The sequence below is a fragment of the Rhamphochromis longiceps genome, linkage group LG16 (assembly GCF_057381845.1).
Source record: "Rhamphochromis longiceps isolate RC_006_pf linkage group LG16, R_longiceps_female_GT1.1, whole genome shotgun sequence".
NCBI lineage: Eukaryota > Metazoa > Chordata > Actinopteri > Cichliformes > Cichlidae > Rhamphochromis > Rhamphochromis longiceps.
The window spans coordinates 5,689,724-5,706,222 of NC_140572.1; the positions used below are offsets into that span (position 1 = coordinate 5,689,724).

Genomic DNA, 16,499 nt, shown 5'->3' on the forward strand with positions numbered 1-16,499 from the left:
TGCTGTAGGTATTACAGGTAGTGCACTGCAGTGGTTTGTATCATATCTATCTAATAGACTCCAATTTGTTCATGTAAATGGAGAGTCCTCTTCACACACTGAGGTTAATTATGGAGTTCCACAGGGTTCAGTGCTAGGACCAATTCTGTTTACATTATACATGCTTCCCTTAGGCAGCATCATTAGAAGACATAGCATACATTTTCACTGCTATGCAGATGACACCCAGCTCTATCTGTCCATGAAGCCAGATAACACACACCAATTAGTTAAACTGCAGGAATGTCTTAAAGACATAAAGACCTGGATGGCCGCTAACTTTCTGCTTCTTAATTCAGCTAAAACTGAGGTTATTGTACTCGGCCCTGAAAAGCCTAGAAATATGGTATCTAACCAGATTCTTACTCTGGATGGCATTACCTTGGCCTCCAGTAACGCTGTGAGGAACCTTGGAGTCATTTTTGACCAGGACATGTCCTTCAATGCACATATTAAACAAATATGTAAGACTGCGTTCTTCCATTTGCGCAACATCTCTAAAATTAGAAATATCCTGTCTCAGAGTGACGCTGAAAAACTAGTTCATGAATTTATTACTTCCAGGCTGGACGACTGTAATTCATTATTATCAGGATGTCCAAAAAACTCACTGAAAAGCCTTCAGCTAATCCAAAATGCTGCAGCAAGAGTACTGACAGGGACTAGAAAGAGAGCATATTTCTCCTGTTTTGGCTTCCCTTCATTGGCTTCCTGTTAAATCCAGAATTGAATTCAAAATCCTGCTCCTCACATACAAGGTCTTAAATAATCAGGCCCCATCTTATCTTAATGACCTTGTAGTACCATATCACCCTATTAGAGCACTTCGCTCTCGCTCTGCAGGCCTACTTGTTGTTCCTAGAGTATTTAAAAGTAGAATGGGAGGGAGAGCCTTCAGTTTTCAGGCCTCTCTTCTGTGGAACCAGCTTCCAGTTTGGATTCAGGAGACAGACACTATCTCTACTTTTAAGATTAGGCTTAAAACTTTCCTTTTTGCTAAAGCATATAGTTAGGGCTGGACCAGGTGACCCTGAATCCTCCCTTAGTTATGCTGCAATAGACGTAGGCTGCCGGGGGATTCCCATGATGCATTGAGTTTTTCCTTTCCAGTCACCTTTCCGCCACTCGGATGGCACCCTGAACGCACCATCCGAGTGGCGGAAAAAGCGGCGTTTGTTGGAACTGAACGCCGGTTTTTTCGGCGTTTTGAATGATTGAACGGCGTTTTTTACGCCATTTCTTAACCAAACGGGTTAGAAAAGTGGCGATTTTTGGCACTAATGGCTTGCCATAGTTTGCATCGTCAAAACGCGTGAAACGCGCGTCAGTCTAGCGCGTCTGGCACGTTTGACTCGCGAAAAAAACCACGCGCGTTAGTTTTTGTGTTGCATTTTGTGCATACGCGCGTTTCGCAAGTACCACTCGAGTTGGAAAAATCTGAACTCCAGCGTCAAATCGCGCCGCGACAACCAATCAGCAGCCTGGTGACGTGGTTGTGACCTAGGTCAAAGAGGCAGATCCAGCCAAAGCCCTTCATTCTTCAATGGAGGGAAGGCTAATCAAAGCTGTAGCAAACAACCCGGAGCTGTACGACACCAGCTGCTTTCTGTACCGAGACAGGAATATAAAGGACCGAGCTTGGAGGAAGATATGTGAAGAGATCGGGCAACCTGGTAAGTTCATTCATTTGTCTTTTTTACATTTTTGACTGACCCGGGGAAGCCGCACAAAAGCTAGCAAGCCACCACTATTTTCCCACTGACGTACAAATACCGTTCTGCTTTTATGCATGTTGTCATATAGGAATATATTTTGTTCATTAATAAACAGCGCACAGTAGTCCCGCTCATCCGCCACTGCTTCGCTGTTTTGCTGATTTTTTATTGCACCGTACAGCATTGCATTCTGCAGCCTAATTGACAAATCTCCTCCGTGTCGTGTCTCCTGCGCTTGCCCAATTTATCATGTTTGGTTTTAATAACCATCATGTCCAATAGAAAAAACAGCACAAAAACACCCATAACTATGACCCTCATTCGGAAATAGACACCTGCACCGGCGCACGAAAGTGGCAGGCAGATGAAGACAAAACGCGGCATAATAATACTTTTACGTTTTGCAATCTACAAAGGTTTGCACTTTGAGAATCAGTTGTGAGAACTGTGACTAATGTTCGTGTGTGTGTGGAAAAAAGTGTATAAAGTGAAGTGTGTGGCGAGGGGCTAGTTATTCTGAGAACCCCTGATGCAGTAAATGAGGGACCACTGTATATACTTTCTCTAATTATATTCAACCTGTTAACATTTAATACTGTATTGATAGAACCAACTGATTCTGCAGCAGAGCATCCCCTGTTGTTTCTCATGGCTCCCCAGTCTCTGAGCTCCTGCTGCTGCACCCACAGGTAGTCAATTGTAGCATCAGATGTACAGCACGCACTGATAGCTTTGTACTCGGTGGGATTCCCTTGTGATCACCTTTACTAAATATCTACAACAAAACTGATTATATCCTGTTTTTTTTTGGTTTTTTGATGTTGAAATTAAAATCTAGTAGCAGCCTTCTCATTTCTTTGTGTTTTGTGCTGTGTTTTACAGGCCCACAGAGGAGGACGGCTCTGAGACAGATGAGGGACGGGTCCCAGGACGGTCCATTGGCGGTGGAGCTGGCCATCCTGGTGAAGAGGCCACACCAGTCTCCAATGGAGCATTTCCTCCTCAGCCTTGTTCCTGCTCTGGAGAGCAGCTGGGTCCTTTTTATTCCTGTCTCTCTGTAAATACTTATATTTTATATATTTATGTTTAATGTTTTTCTGTTTGAGAATTTTAATATTATTTCAAATAAATTTTTATAATGACTAATGTCTCAGTTCTACTACACAGCAAATGTTGGCACACGACTTGACACATGTACAATTTATTTCTTATTATACTAATGACAAAATACACTAATACAGTGGGATGCAAAAGTTTGGGCAACCTTGTTAATAGCCATTATTTTCCTTTATAATGGCTATTATTGTTGGTTGTTACAATAAAAAAGGTCAGTTAAATATCATACAGGAGACACACACAGTGATATTTGAGAAGTGAAAAGAAGTTTACTGGATTTACAAAAAGTGTGCAATAATTTTTTAAACAAAATCAAGCAGGTGTATAAATTTGGGCACCACAAAAAAAGAATTGAAATAAACATTTAGTGTATATCAATGTGTGTGTCTCCTATATGATATATGGGGTGCCTTTGTCTGGACGTGCTTCCCATCCAGAGCTGCACAGCACAGAGGAAAGTTCCAGCGCTCCTGGAATCCCTCTGTGATGGACCGCCAGTCTCCAGGTGAAGGCACAGCCATGAAGTCGTCCACTAGACAGTCCCAGATGGCCGCCGCTACCTGTGGGGTGATCTGGCTCACCGTGGACACACCGACTCTGAAACTGAACGCGATGGTCCTGAAGGAGTCCCTGGTGGCAAGGAACCTGGACAAAATTGTTTAAAATTAGTATTATGTGTACTGCAGTTACAAAATACATTATTCAAATTCCAAAATACTTTTGTGATGTCAGATTTAAATTACAAATCATCAAATTTATAAAAAAAACATTTTGCAATTATAAGGATAATTACATAATATATATTAGATATAAAACAGTCAGTTGTGTTTTGTTTTAACTTTAACATATCATAATGTGATTTGACTTTCACCCCTACAGTGAGCCAATCACTCATAATTCCTAAACATGTCAATCAGGTAGGGATGAAGTAAGACATTAATAGAAATAAAGAGTTGTATGTTGACATGTAGCCCTTTCCTTGCTTATATCATTGTTAATATTTTTGAAAAATTAACCTGTGATAAGACAGCATATCAAGATAGAATATGCTAGATAGAACCATATAACTAAAGATGAACCAAACTGTTCACAGTTTTATCAAACTCTCAGTTTAAAGAAAGGCTGGTGACCCCTGTTATAGAGTCTGACAGCTGCAGGGATTATATACAAATATTCAACTATACCAGAATTAAATCAGGTCTAAATAAAAAGGAGTGAGTATCACTACAAAGATTAACCCACAGTGGTCCTCGTACCAGTTTGATATCAGCAAACACTGAGAGCATATATTGATATGACACCACAGCCATGCTATCATTGCAAACACTGATAACAGCATAAATTGAATTAAATTGGGACTTGATGAGACCTTTCGAGTATCACTAGAAATATTATAAACAGTCGTCTCCATACCACAGTTTGCTATCAGTAAACACCAACGGCATTCATTGATAGCATACCACATCCATGTTAGCAGTCTATAAACGATAGTTTAGCATATATTAGCACAGGTATCAATAAAGGACTACCGTATTAAACACTTTTACTAACCTCAGGCAGATGGACAGGCGCTCTGCAGGTGGGATTGAGCGCCTGTAGTTGGTGTCTAGCCGGGCGATGCTTGGATCAACGCGGGACAGCGATATCGCTGAAATGAACGTCATCCAGGCGCAGCTCCTGGAGCAAGTGGTGTGACAAGGGATTTCTTAAAATCACCCTGTAATTCTTCAGCTAAGACACCTGAGTTAGAAAACACAAACACTGCAGTCGTCTTTACACGCGTGGGCAGTGACGCACACTCTGCGTCTGCGTCTGCCTGTGTACTTTATTTATACATGTCTGTATGTCTGTGTGTGTGTGTACAAAAATAACAACGTCACTCAGAGCAACAGGTTCTTCCCCTTTTCTACATCTGCATGTTCTCGGAAAGAGCTGCGGTTTTTCTTCTCTACAGCTAACTGTTCTCTGAAAACAGGAAGTGGTTTAGTAGCTGAATAAGTTCATCACAAAAGTTATTAGGTGAAAAGTCACATAGATATGTAGATTACTTAGTAAACAGAAAAAGCACATTTCATGAAGCTGATCAAATTATATAAAAAAAAAATACTTTGACATGGTGAAACTCACCAAACTGCTCACACTTCAGGAGGACCTGATGGATCCAGGTATGGCGAGGACGTCCTTAACGCCGCTGCTCTGCTCTCCACAGTAAATAGAGCAGGGAGACTCTCTCTTCAAACGCTAGCTCGACAGCTGCCATCTAGCAAAGATACCGGTCTGGCACAACTTCCTCCCACATCCCTCCACATTTCCGGTTCACGCGCGTCAAAATATGCAATTTTGAGGCGCGATGGATTTTTCTTGGACACGCGTCGAGGTGCGAATATGCACGCGTCAAATTAGAGGCGTTTGGGGCGTTTTCGCTCGCGTCTATCGCGTTCGGTGTGAACACACCGTAAGAGGTCTGTGGGTCTCTTGTAAAAGGACAACATCTGCCTGTAGTTTTTTGAGTTGGTTAAATATTTTTAACCTCTTTTCTCTGGAGCCAGCTCCATTTATATTCCATGTAACGAACCTTAGTGCACCCATAGATGTCTGTGTATAACTAGGGGTGTATGCTGTGTGCGTCGCTTAGACAGGTGGAGAAAATACATCACTTGTTCATAAATAAAGAGAAGGAGAGAGAGAAAGAATGTGTGGCGAGAAATCACACTTAAGAGTCGCCCGTCCAGCTTCAAGCCAAGTTAGCTGGTGGGTCCGAGGAGCCCACCCAGCACCACGCCTCATCTGCTGGGGGTCCTGGAGGACCCAGCCAGCACATCCTCATGTCAACTGACGGTCCGGGGAAGTCTGTTCAGCCGTCACCTGCTGAATCATCCCCCGCGACTTCTACACCGTCACCTGCAGCATTCACCGCCTGCAGCCTCACCGCCTGCTGCATCCACATCACCGCCTGCTGCATCCACATCGTTGCCTGCAGCATCATTGCCTGCAGCATCCACATCGTCGCCTGCAGCATCATCGCCTGCAGCATGGCCACTGTCAGGTTCCGCAGCCGCCACGCTGCCGTCAGGTTTCGCAGCATTGTCTTCATCTATGCCTGCAGCGTCAGCCTCATCCACACCTGGTCCTGCCTTGTCAGCTTCATCCACGCCTGGCCCAGCCTCTGTGTCTTTATCCACGCCTGGTCCTGCCTCGGTTGCTTCAGCCTCGTCTGCTTCAGCCTCGTCTGCTTCAGCCTCATCTGCTTCAGCCTCATCTGCTTATGCCTCGTCTGGCCCTGCCTTGTCTGGTCCTGCCTCATCTGCTCCTGCGGTTGCCACACCGTCATTGGACCCAGGTCGTCCTGTTCCACTTCGCCTCTGCCAGCCGCTTTCCAGGCCTCTAGTTGGGCATTATGGCTATCAAGGCCGGCCTCCGGAGAGAGTTCGTCGCCACCGCTGGCTTCGCTGCCGGCCTCCGCACCTGCTCAGTGGCCACCACTGCCTTCCAAGTGGCCGGCCTCCTGATAGGTTTTGTCTGCGCCGTTGCTGTGTGCACGGTCGGCCCCCAGAACTGTTTGCCCGTCGCCGCCGTTGCTGTCCGCACAGCCGGCCCCCTGAACTGTTTTTTGCCCTGTGCTGTCGACCTCCGGGTTGACCCCCTGAACTTTTCATGGACTCTTGTTGAGCTCTAGTTTGGTTTTTTTGTTAATCTCTTTTCCTGTGTTCTGGACTCTTGTGCTTCTTTTTTTTTTTTTTTGTTGTCTCGTCTCGTTAATTACTCCCAGCTGTGTCCACCACCTGTGTGTAATCCCCCTGTGTTTCTCTGTGTGTATTTAAGTTGTGTCTTCTGTCATTGTAGTTGCTGGTCCGTCTGTGTATCCACCATGTTTCATTCGTGTGTCCCCTGCCGTCATCATCATGTACCATCATCTTCCTTCCTTTATGTCCAGGTTTGTGTTCTTGTTCATGCTCAGTAGTTTAGTTGTCCCAGTATAGTTTAGTTCTCCGTTTTGCCGTTTGCCTATCTATATTTCGTGTTCAATAAATCACCTTCACACCTTCACGACTGCCTGCGTTTGGATCCTCCTTTACCTTTTCCGCACGGCTCTTCTCACTCGCCGTGACACCTGTCATAGGTTACATTTTCTTGAGAACAAGAAAATCTTGAACGCTGTCTTAGCTAAGCTTATAAGCTATATTAATAGATCAAAGTGTCTTCAAGGTTTACAGTAGCTCAGTTTGTTTTATTAAGTCTGTTGTTGTATTACCATCTTTTAGAGTTATCACAAGTTAACTTTTACTTTGGGTCATCTATAAGTTATGGATTTTTGGAATTTTATGGAATTTTGCTTTGCTTACATAAATTCTAAACAACCCTTCAACTATAGTATTGAAGTTACGTTAATCATTGATGGTTCTCATTTACATGACCTGCAGTAGGAGTTTATCTTCTGGAAACTGTTGCTTCAATATGGCAGACATCACACTGTAAGTGTAATCAGATTCTCTGACCACCACACTTCTCTTTTCCTAAGTTATGACTTAAACATTAAAATAATAATAACCACTTTAAGCACTCATATTTTTTGCTTTCCAGGCATTTGATAATACTTTTCCTCAGTCTTCATGGACATAAAAAAATTACCTCATCCTGATAGAACAAACTACCATGTTACAATTTAAAGCTAAAACTGCAAAGCAATTATAATTAGATCATCTTTAAGAAACTGCACAGAGGTTTTACGGGTTTTTTTCACAGATCCACTTATAAGAAGTTGAACACGAGCGATCATTCCAAGTCTTCTTCGTATCAGTTCTGACATGAACACAGTCCTCTTCACCCCAATATGAACTTCCGCCACCATTATCAGGTTGATCTTCTGCCCAGTTCCCAGCAGGTCTGTGATGACATTATACTATTATTAGTAAGAAAACGTTTTGACATTTGTTGTGGGTGTGTCAAAGCTCCTAAGTAAGCTAACTTTTCCATCAGCAGCTTTTATAAGCACACTGTAAATTATGATTGGAATATTTTAGATAGTCATGGCATGGTGGTTGTTAAAGAAGCCTACACAACGTATACAGTTAGTCAAACACAGTCAAACCTGCATGGATATCATGTCTTGAGTATCTTGTTTTCCCCCAATGTGGCCAAAACAAGTCATCTTACATCACACATCTTTAAGCTTTTGGCCTTGCAGTTTGGCTTAACCCACTGGCATGTAAGCTAACCACTGTGGATACAGCTGCATGATCTATAGATTTAACAAATATCTTTTGGAAAGTTAAGTAAAAAATGAACCAAGCTGAAAACTTACATCAGAGTCAGTGGAGTTCCATCTACCCATTTCCATGTTCCCTCCTGTTCTTTATCATTCAAACCAATCCAAGCTGCTGCTGTGGCAATATTTGAGACGGCAGTCTGTTTAACACACAAAAAAACCTATTTTATTATAGTTTAAAATGACAATTTTAGTCTATGCAGTTTATCCCACTTTTATAAATGTCACAGTTCTGGGTCTTTTTGACCCAGCATTTTCAGTTTCTTGTGTTTTGGTATTTTTCTATATTATGATTTATGTTCCGATTCTTTAGTTGTGCTGTTTTTATTAATATTGTAGGTTTAGTTCAATGACAAGTTTGCGTCTTTGTGATTTGTTTCTTGTTTCCGATTTTATTTTGATAGTCCCAGTCCTATGTCAGTGTATTCAGTTTTACCTCCTCATGTCTCGTTAGCCCTAATCTCTCCCAGCTGTGTCTCCCTCCTGTTTCCCATTCCCTGATTACTCCCCTGTGTATACGCCCTGTGTTTTTCTTTGCTGTCTGTCATGTCGTACTTTCTACTTGCTGTGTATTTGTCATGTTCCAGTGTTTCAGTTCCTCTGTTCTGAGGAACACACACACACACACACACACACATAAAACATATTAAGGATTGTACATTAACATAAAACTGTTGTCGGAACCATACTGAATTTCACCAGAGAAACACACACACACACACACACACACACACACACACACACACACACACACACACACACACACACACACACACACACACACATGAAGAGAGAGAGAGAGTATACATAGTATGCAAACAGCTACCAAACAGCCATCATAATTCGTCATAGAACAGGACAAATCAACAATTGACAATGACTAATTAATATTAAAATCTGTAACATAATGTATTGTTTGGAGTTTAGTCTGTTACTGTTACTATTTTTTACCATTTCTTTTTGGAGCAACTGTAATCCACATTATTTCCTTAGGGATTAATAAAGTATTCTGATTCTGATTGTTTCAGGATGACCTGCCATTATCCAGTGACACATCTGCTTACCTGTATCTTTTGCTCATTTCTCTTCCTTTCTCTTTTTTCTAAACTGAGGACCTGATGGCTTTGAATTTTTCTTGTCCATCTTCCACTGGTTTTAATTTTGCACTCCAGTATGAACACAAATCCCCCAACTCGAGGATCACCACAACATAACCTAATAGACCGACACCTTAGTTCAGAGATTCACTTTGTCTAAGGTGTATTTCTGGGATTTCACACAACCCAGGATTCAGATCATGAATACATAATGGGCTTGGATTTACATCATTATAAATGAAATGTGCTCTAGTAAATAACAATCACCTAATGTTGTTCATGAGACTAAAGTCATCTTACTTTGGTAATGTAAATATAATATGGCCAATATTAAAGTTATTATTTCAATCATTATTAGTTATCACAGCAGTGAATGAACTCTGTTTCAAATACTGAGCTTCAGTAAAGATTCAAGCTGCATTTATTTATATTTCCTGTCACCTTAAATCTTCCCTCAAAGACAGGTTCTTTTGACACTGTATATATAAATGTATTATATGTAAGAGACAAATATTGTTCTTTTAATATGTTGGCATTACTAAATTTCTCTCAGTGCTTACTTTAAATATCCATGAAATCATCACATTCTCTGTAAAATTAAGGTCAACTATTGAACAAATAAAACACTGAAGAAGCCAAACAATAACATTTTCAAGTTATCTAAGTGACTTATATATCTTGTTCAACCTGAGTAGCAAAAGACCACGGGGAGTTTAAAAACGATGTGCCGGGAGTCTTAAAAGTTTATTTTATGACCTAGAAAAAGTAATGAGTGTTAGGAGGAGTTTTATAAAAAGTTGTCATTGTTGTACTTAAATTTGTAAACATTGTCTTGAACTGCATGTTCCCCTACACATCTAGGATGGTGAGGGATGCTATTTGCTATAGTGTTTAACTGCAGGCACACTGCGTGTAAGGTCCTGGGTTTCCTTATTTGGTAAGGAATGTTTACTTCCTGCCCTTTAGTCAAAGGAGCTTGCAAAGAAAAGCGTCTGGACTTCTTTAAGTTACTTGAAGACGTTTCAACTCTCATCCGAGAAGCTTCTTCAGTTCTAAGGTCAAATGGTGGAGAGTCCCAGATTTAAACCTAGTGGGAGTATCCCCCCACAGAGGGACAAAAGGACCCCCTGATGATCCTCTAATCGCCTGAGCCAAGGTGTGAAACTGTGTGTGGGTCCCAATCAGCCAGAGTTTCGGGTGTGTTCATTGTGAAACCTGGCCCCACCTTATCATGCGAATTCCTGAGGTCAGATGGCCCAGGATGTGAGTGGGCGTTAAGGGGCCTGGGGAGGGAACTCAAAACTGGATTATAGATGGCAGACAGTTGGTGTCGTAAACCCCCGCCTCTGTTCAAAGATGGTCGCTCACAGTGGACATAGATGGCTTCTTTTACTCCTCTTTCAAACCATCTCTCTGTCCAAAATGTGAACATTGGCATCCTCGAAAGAGTGTGCTTTATCCTTAAGATGCAGATGGACAGCTGAGTCTTGTCCTGTGGAGGTGGCTTTTCTGTGTTGTGCCATGCACTTGTGAAGTGGCTGTTTGGTCTCTTCAATGTAGAGGTCTGAGCATTCCTCGCTGCACTGTACAGCATACATCACATTGTTAAGTTTGTGTTTTGGAGTTTTGTCTTTCGGGTGAACCAGTTTTTGTCTGAGCGTGTTGCTGGGTCTGAAATGCACTGGGATGTCATGCTTGGAGAAAACTCTCCTGAGTTTTTCTGATACACCAGCTACATAGGGGATGACAATGTTGTTGCGTCTGTCCTTCTTATCCTCCCTCGCTGGTGTCTGGTCTTCTTTTCTGTGCCTCTTTGCTGACTTTAAGAACGCCCATTTAGGATAGCCGCACATTTTGAGTGCTTCCTTTACATGTGTGTGTTCCTTCTTTTTTCCTTCAGGCTTAGAGGGAACACGTTCTGCCCGGTGGTGTAGGGTCCAAAAAAAAAAAGAAGGAACACACACACACACAGTGCATTTAACTTTCATGACACACCACAAGGTTGTACAATGGGTGTTTGGGTAACTGTTTGTCACTGAATAAAAGGTGGCAAGGGGACACTGTTTTTTTGGAGTCAACTGAGTGCGGTTGCAGAGCTTGCTGCTCTGAGATTCCGACCGGGCTCCCCTTGCAAGTTAAAATGGATCGAGCTCTGTCTTGCTTTGTTCACCGTGGATATGTCTCTGAACCAGCGGGGGCCTGCGAGTGCAGACCTAACAATGAGAGTAATATTAAAACTAAGTAGCTGCCGTCATTGTTGGAAAGTGGAATTGGCTGGGCTGCACTATGAATTGTGGGATAGGTTGGGCCACGAAGGATGCACCCGACCAATCCTTCAAATCTGGGGATATGAAGGACGCATTTGGAGGAGTCTACGAATTTAGACAGCCTTCGTCGCTGCCTACAAATGCAGCCTCAGGAGGATGCAGCCTCTGAATTTGGACACAGCTAGTGCTGTTGAGTAAGGTGAGGGAAATAATGGGGAAGGGCTCCTCTTGAAGTCCACTGTCTTCTTTACAGTTTTGTGCATATTTTTTCTGACTGCAGCACAGTAAGAACAACCTATGCATACAGGCATGTGGTTGAACACGCTTGCATGTATTTAACCACATATCTGCATGCAGGCTCATCACCATCCTTGATGAGTCTGATGTCATGTCATCTGGAAACTTTACGATTCTAACAGTCCTTTGAGGTTTTAATCCAATTCTTAGCTTCATTTTTTTCATATTTTTGTTCAGCATGGGAAGAGTCATTTACATACAAAATTATGAGTTTAAATTTCCATATTCATTTACAAACACAATAACACACACATACATAAACACTGTACCTGATCCTCTGGGCTGTCAATAACCACCAGATCTGCTCCTCTGTCTCTGCAGTCCTTTCTGGCTGCATCCCAGGAAGCAGACCTTTCAGAGAGGAGATAGCAGCTACAACTGAATCTGCTCCATCCTGCAGGGCATGTTTTATCTGGAAGAAATTACAAAAACAAAAATTTTACATTAACAAATTCCTGGGGCCCATTTTCCTGGCCACCTAAGTAATAAAATAGCCATTTTATCAAGACAAAGGACCTGACAGAGGAGAGCTGCCGTTAATGAGTGTAGCTTTTAACTGTACTTAATTATCAGGGTTGTTAGTTAGTTGCATCATCACACTGAAAAAAGGCCATGTTGGATTTACTTGATTCAATAGTGGACATTGGTTGCACACAACTGCACGACTTTTAACTGTGGGAAGAAACCAGAATACCCAGAGAGAACCCAGTGCAAACTAGCCAGATTGTGGATTTGAACCCCAGATCTTCTTACTGTGAAGCAACAGCACCAACCACCATGCCACCAATCCAGCCTTAACAAAAGTAGGAAAGCTATGATTTCAAGGCTTGATGCAGAATTTTTTTGTACGTTTTGTGATTTTCCTACAGTTTGATATCTCGTGCAATCTTGTGAATTTCATGAGTTTAGCAACTAACCACTCTTACTAGATTGTATCATGTCATCTCAACAAGGACAAATTAAGTTGTTGAATTTCGTACAGATCCTTCATGATTTAATTACGTTCATAGAAGCATGAAATGATTGTGTTTAAATTACAAGTTAGACTTTTTTAAGGTAACAAACACCCAATTTACTTTTTTCAGTATACCAAAAAAAGTAGTGGAGGCAACTCGATTTGACTGAGATGGATGCCTTCCTGAAACCACGATCCAAAGCATACGGGACTGAAAGTTATTGACTTACTTCACTCGAACATGATATGAACAATTTAATCTAGCCTCTCTGCATATCATGTAGTTTCTACACCAGGGGTGCCCAATCCCGGTCCTCGAGAGCTACCGTCCTGCAGCTTTTAGATGCATCCCTACTCCAACACAGCTGAATCAAATGGTTTGATTACCTCTTCAGCATGCCATCGTGTTTGGCAAAGGCCTGATAACAAGCCATTCATTTGATTCAGCTGTGTTGGAGTAGGGATGCATCTAAAAGCTGCAGGACGGTAGCTCTCGAGTACCGGGATTGGGCACCCCTGTTCTACACTATATAGTTACACTTAACTTTAAAGCATGAGGCACTTATGTTAAATACACGCAAGATGCTTACGTAAATCCAAGAGTTGGCCAATCCCTTTTTTTCAGTGCAGAGGACAGCGGGATTGTTATCCTAATGTAGGCCTGCTAGAGCTAGCTAGAATCAGAAACTATAGGATAACTGGATCTAACATCTTCATGTGTTTGTGGAAGGAATATATTTTATCCTTATTGTATCAATCGGATTTTTCTTGTAAATGTGAATTTGTGATGAGCACTTCTACAATGCAGCTTTATATTGAATAGCAAAGATTAAAGAATACTGAAAACATAAATCATTATTCCTATGATAACGTTTTTTTAAAACTGAATTATTGAATTTCTGAGTAAAACACGCAACAGCTCACACAAGGACTCACTCTGATTGGACAAACAGAGCAGCCTTTTCAGCTCTTTGGTCTTTTCAGTCAGCAGGTCTCTCTCCTTGATCATCGAAGAAAGTTGACTACTCATAGCTGAGAGTTTCGTATTCAGAAGGTGTCTCTCCACAGTGATCGAAGAAAGATTGTTACTCACAGTAGAGAGATTTGCATTCAGAAAGTCTCTCTCCTCACCCATGGAGGAAAGTTGGTTATTCATTTCCGACAGCTGTTTAGCGGAATCATATACGCAGTTTTGGTCTGAAATGAAGAGAAATAACATTCATTTTTTTGACACACAAAAATTTAAGTTTCATTTTGAGATTTAGATTCATTTTATTTTAAAAATATATTTAAAATTTGCCAGTTGGTAATGAAACATGTGTAAGGTCTAAACTCACAGACCTCGCTGTCTTAGAGAACTGTTACTGTGAACCAAGCAAGACACTCAATTCAGTTCAATTCAATTCAACTTTATTTATAAACCACCAAATCACAACAAAAGTTGCCTCAAGGCGCTTTATGTAATATAATATGATAACTCAGAGCTCAATCGGTTTTACTTGCCAGCAAGGGCAGTGTCCAGTAGAGCACAAACCTGACTTCCCTCTTTGCCTCTTTTTATTGACAACAATAATGGATTGCATTTATATAGCGCCAGTGGCGGTCCTAGCCTGTTTGGCGCCTGGTTTTAATTTTGCATTCCAGTATGAACACAAATCCCCCAACTCGAGGATCACCACAACATAACCTAACAGACCTACACCTTAGTTCACAGACTCACTTTGTCTAAGGTGCATTTCTGGGATTTCACACAACCCAGGATTCAAATCATGAATACATAATGGGCTTGGATTTACAACATTATGAATGAAATGTGCTCTATTTGGAAGCAGCCGGCCCCTCCCCTGTATGTGTGAGACTTTAAATCATCAAAGTGTAAATTATAAATTTTAAATTGTTATTGATCGCTTTACCCCGAGTTCTAATCTGTATATTTATTTTCTTACTCTTCTTATATATATTGTTTGTTTACTTGCACTGCTGTAACTGGAGCCTCGTCGTCTCGTCTCTCTATATACTGGACTGTAGCGGAGATGACAATAAAGTTTACTTTGACTTCAGCAGCGAGCAGGCTCACCGAGGGCTCTCGCGCTCACTTTTCGCGTATAGAATTTCTAAAAAAACACCGGTGCAAATTATAAGTCTGTATCATGATGTCTAGTGTTTTTGTGTTTGTTGTTTTGTTTTTTATTTTGTTTTATTTTGCGAGTTGGTTATTAGATGCTGCTCCAGCTGGTCAGAGAATCCCCCGCCGCCCCGCCCTCTCCTCCCTGTCCCGCAAGCAGCAGGCGCACCTCGCAAACGGAGGGCGCCCTTACTCCCAGCAAATGGGCGATAGAAAACCGATCGGTGCCTATGCCATTCCCAATATGCGCTGGCTGATGTTGGGGCAGCATGAGTACGAGCAATTTTTTATTTTTTTTGCCGATGCCCGTGATGCCGCCCCGGGCAACCGCCCGTGTCGCCTGTATCAAAAAACGCTACTGTAGGCTTGGGAGAACCCGATTGTCCTGCAGAGACGTTTGCTGCTGGATACTCGATGGTCGGTTGCGTTGTGTGTCTGGTAACACTCTCGACGGAGGACATTGAACGACATGTACCAATTTGGAACCACAATAACAGAGTTCAGGCTGATTGGAGCTGGCTTGGACCTGGCTTATCGAAGAACAAGAACAAAATCCCATAAGGCTGGCCGACATGATAGACGATTGGCAGGGCTGTGAGTACTCAGACTGTGTTTTGAACGCAATATGGATAAGATCTTGGAGAAGCTCATGGCTCTGCAATATGGATAACATATTGTAGAAGAACAACGGGAATTGAGATAATTGGTGACCAGCAGAGATGGGCAGTAACGCGTTACAAGTAACGCGTTACTGTAATCTGATTACTTTTTTCAAGTAACGAGTAAAGTAAGGGATTGCTATTGCAAAATCGGTAATTAGATTACCGTTACTTTCCCGTAGGAACGCTGTGGGAGTATCAGCTTTCCACGTGTAGATATTTCTGTTGCATTTTTGTAAATAATACTTTGAATTGCGTTACTAAAACCGTGATTTTTTTGCGAGAATGTCTCATGACAGTGATGTAAGCGAGTGCGCCGTTAGTGACAACAGCTGTGTGCAGATCAACAATGGATCATATATCGATTGTGGGAGAGAGTATGAGCGTGCAGCGTTTAAAGCGTGGAAGTACTGACCTTACTTTGAGTTTGATTCCATAAAAAGTGACAAAAACATTAGCGTCCGTTGTGCGTGGGAAGAAAACTTCTTTTTACAGCGAAAAAAACCCCTAAACTTCCAAGCAAGCACCGAGTGCGCAACGACGTAATGGGAAACTCACAGAGAAACTCGCGGATTCTTCAACTGACCGCAGCACACCTGCACCAGGGTAAACCTCCGCCTACCGTAGTCCTGCTTTACAGGTGAAAATAGAGCAACAGGACCGCTGAGTCTTTGACTTTATTTATTTTCTGCTGTGTTTTACTTGCATCTATTTGAAAGAGTGAGTGTAAACAAAAAAAATATTTTATTTTATGTGCTGGAATGGGCAGAAAATAGGTTTAAATGTTATACTAATTTATTCAAGTCAGAGAATGTTGCATATAATTACATTTTTGCTTGATGCATAAAGTTAAAAGATTAAAACTGATAAAACAAGTAAAAAAAAAAGAGACTTTTCCATTTGATTACATTTTGTATGATGATTTATGCAGAAAAAGTAGAATTGGGCTGAAAGCTCTATCAC

The 16,499-nt window shown here is 41.8% G+C and overlaps 3 protein-coding genes across 3 annotated transcripts; 1 reads left to right on the top strand and 2 right to left on the bottom strand.

The window, feature by feature from the left end:
• Window positions 1–1,253: 1,253 nt before the first annotated feature.
• LOC146650451 (uncharacterized) lies at window positions 1,254–3,026 on the top strand. The gene is made up of 4 exons (XM_085383714.1): window positions 1,254–1,712; window positions 2,362–2,443; window positions 2,637–2,733; window positions 3,009–3,026. The coding sequence occupies exons 1-4, from the start codon at window positions 1,583–1,585 to the stop codon at window positions 3,024–3,026; spliced, it is 327 nt and encodes a 108-aa protein (XP_085239840.1). The 5' UTR covers window positions 1,254–1,582.
• Window positions 2,500–5,796, bottom strand: LOC146650452 (uncharacterized). The gene is made up of 2 exons (XM_085384665.1): window positions 4,422–5,796; window positions 2,500–3,515 (listed from the first exon to the last, which is right to left on the bottom strand). The coding sequence occupies exons 1-2, from the start codon at window positions 4,532–4,534 to the stop codon at window positions 3,245–3,247; spliced, it is 384 nt and encodes a 127-aa protein (XP_085240791.1). The 5' UTR covers window positions 4,535–5,796; the 3' UTR covers window positions 2,500–3,244.
• Window positions 5,797–7,686: 1,890 nt separating this feature from the next.
• LOC146650453 (C-type lectin domain family 4 member E-like) lies at window positions 7,687–16,262 on the bottom strand. The gene is made up of 4 exons (XM_085383664.1): window positions 15,952–16,262; window positions 13,689–13,949; window positions 12,067–12,209; window positions 7,687–8,276 (listed from the first exon to the last, which is right to left on the bottom strand). The coding sequence occupies exons 2-4, from the start codon at window positions 13,906–13,908 to the stop codon at window positions 8,169–8,171; spliced, it is 471 nt and encodes a 156-aa protein (XP_085239790.1). The 5' UTR covers window positions 13,909–13,949; window positions 15,952–16,262; the 3' UTR covers window positions 7,687–8,168.
• Between the last annotated feature and the right edge of the window lie 237 nt (window positions 16,263–16,499).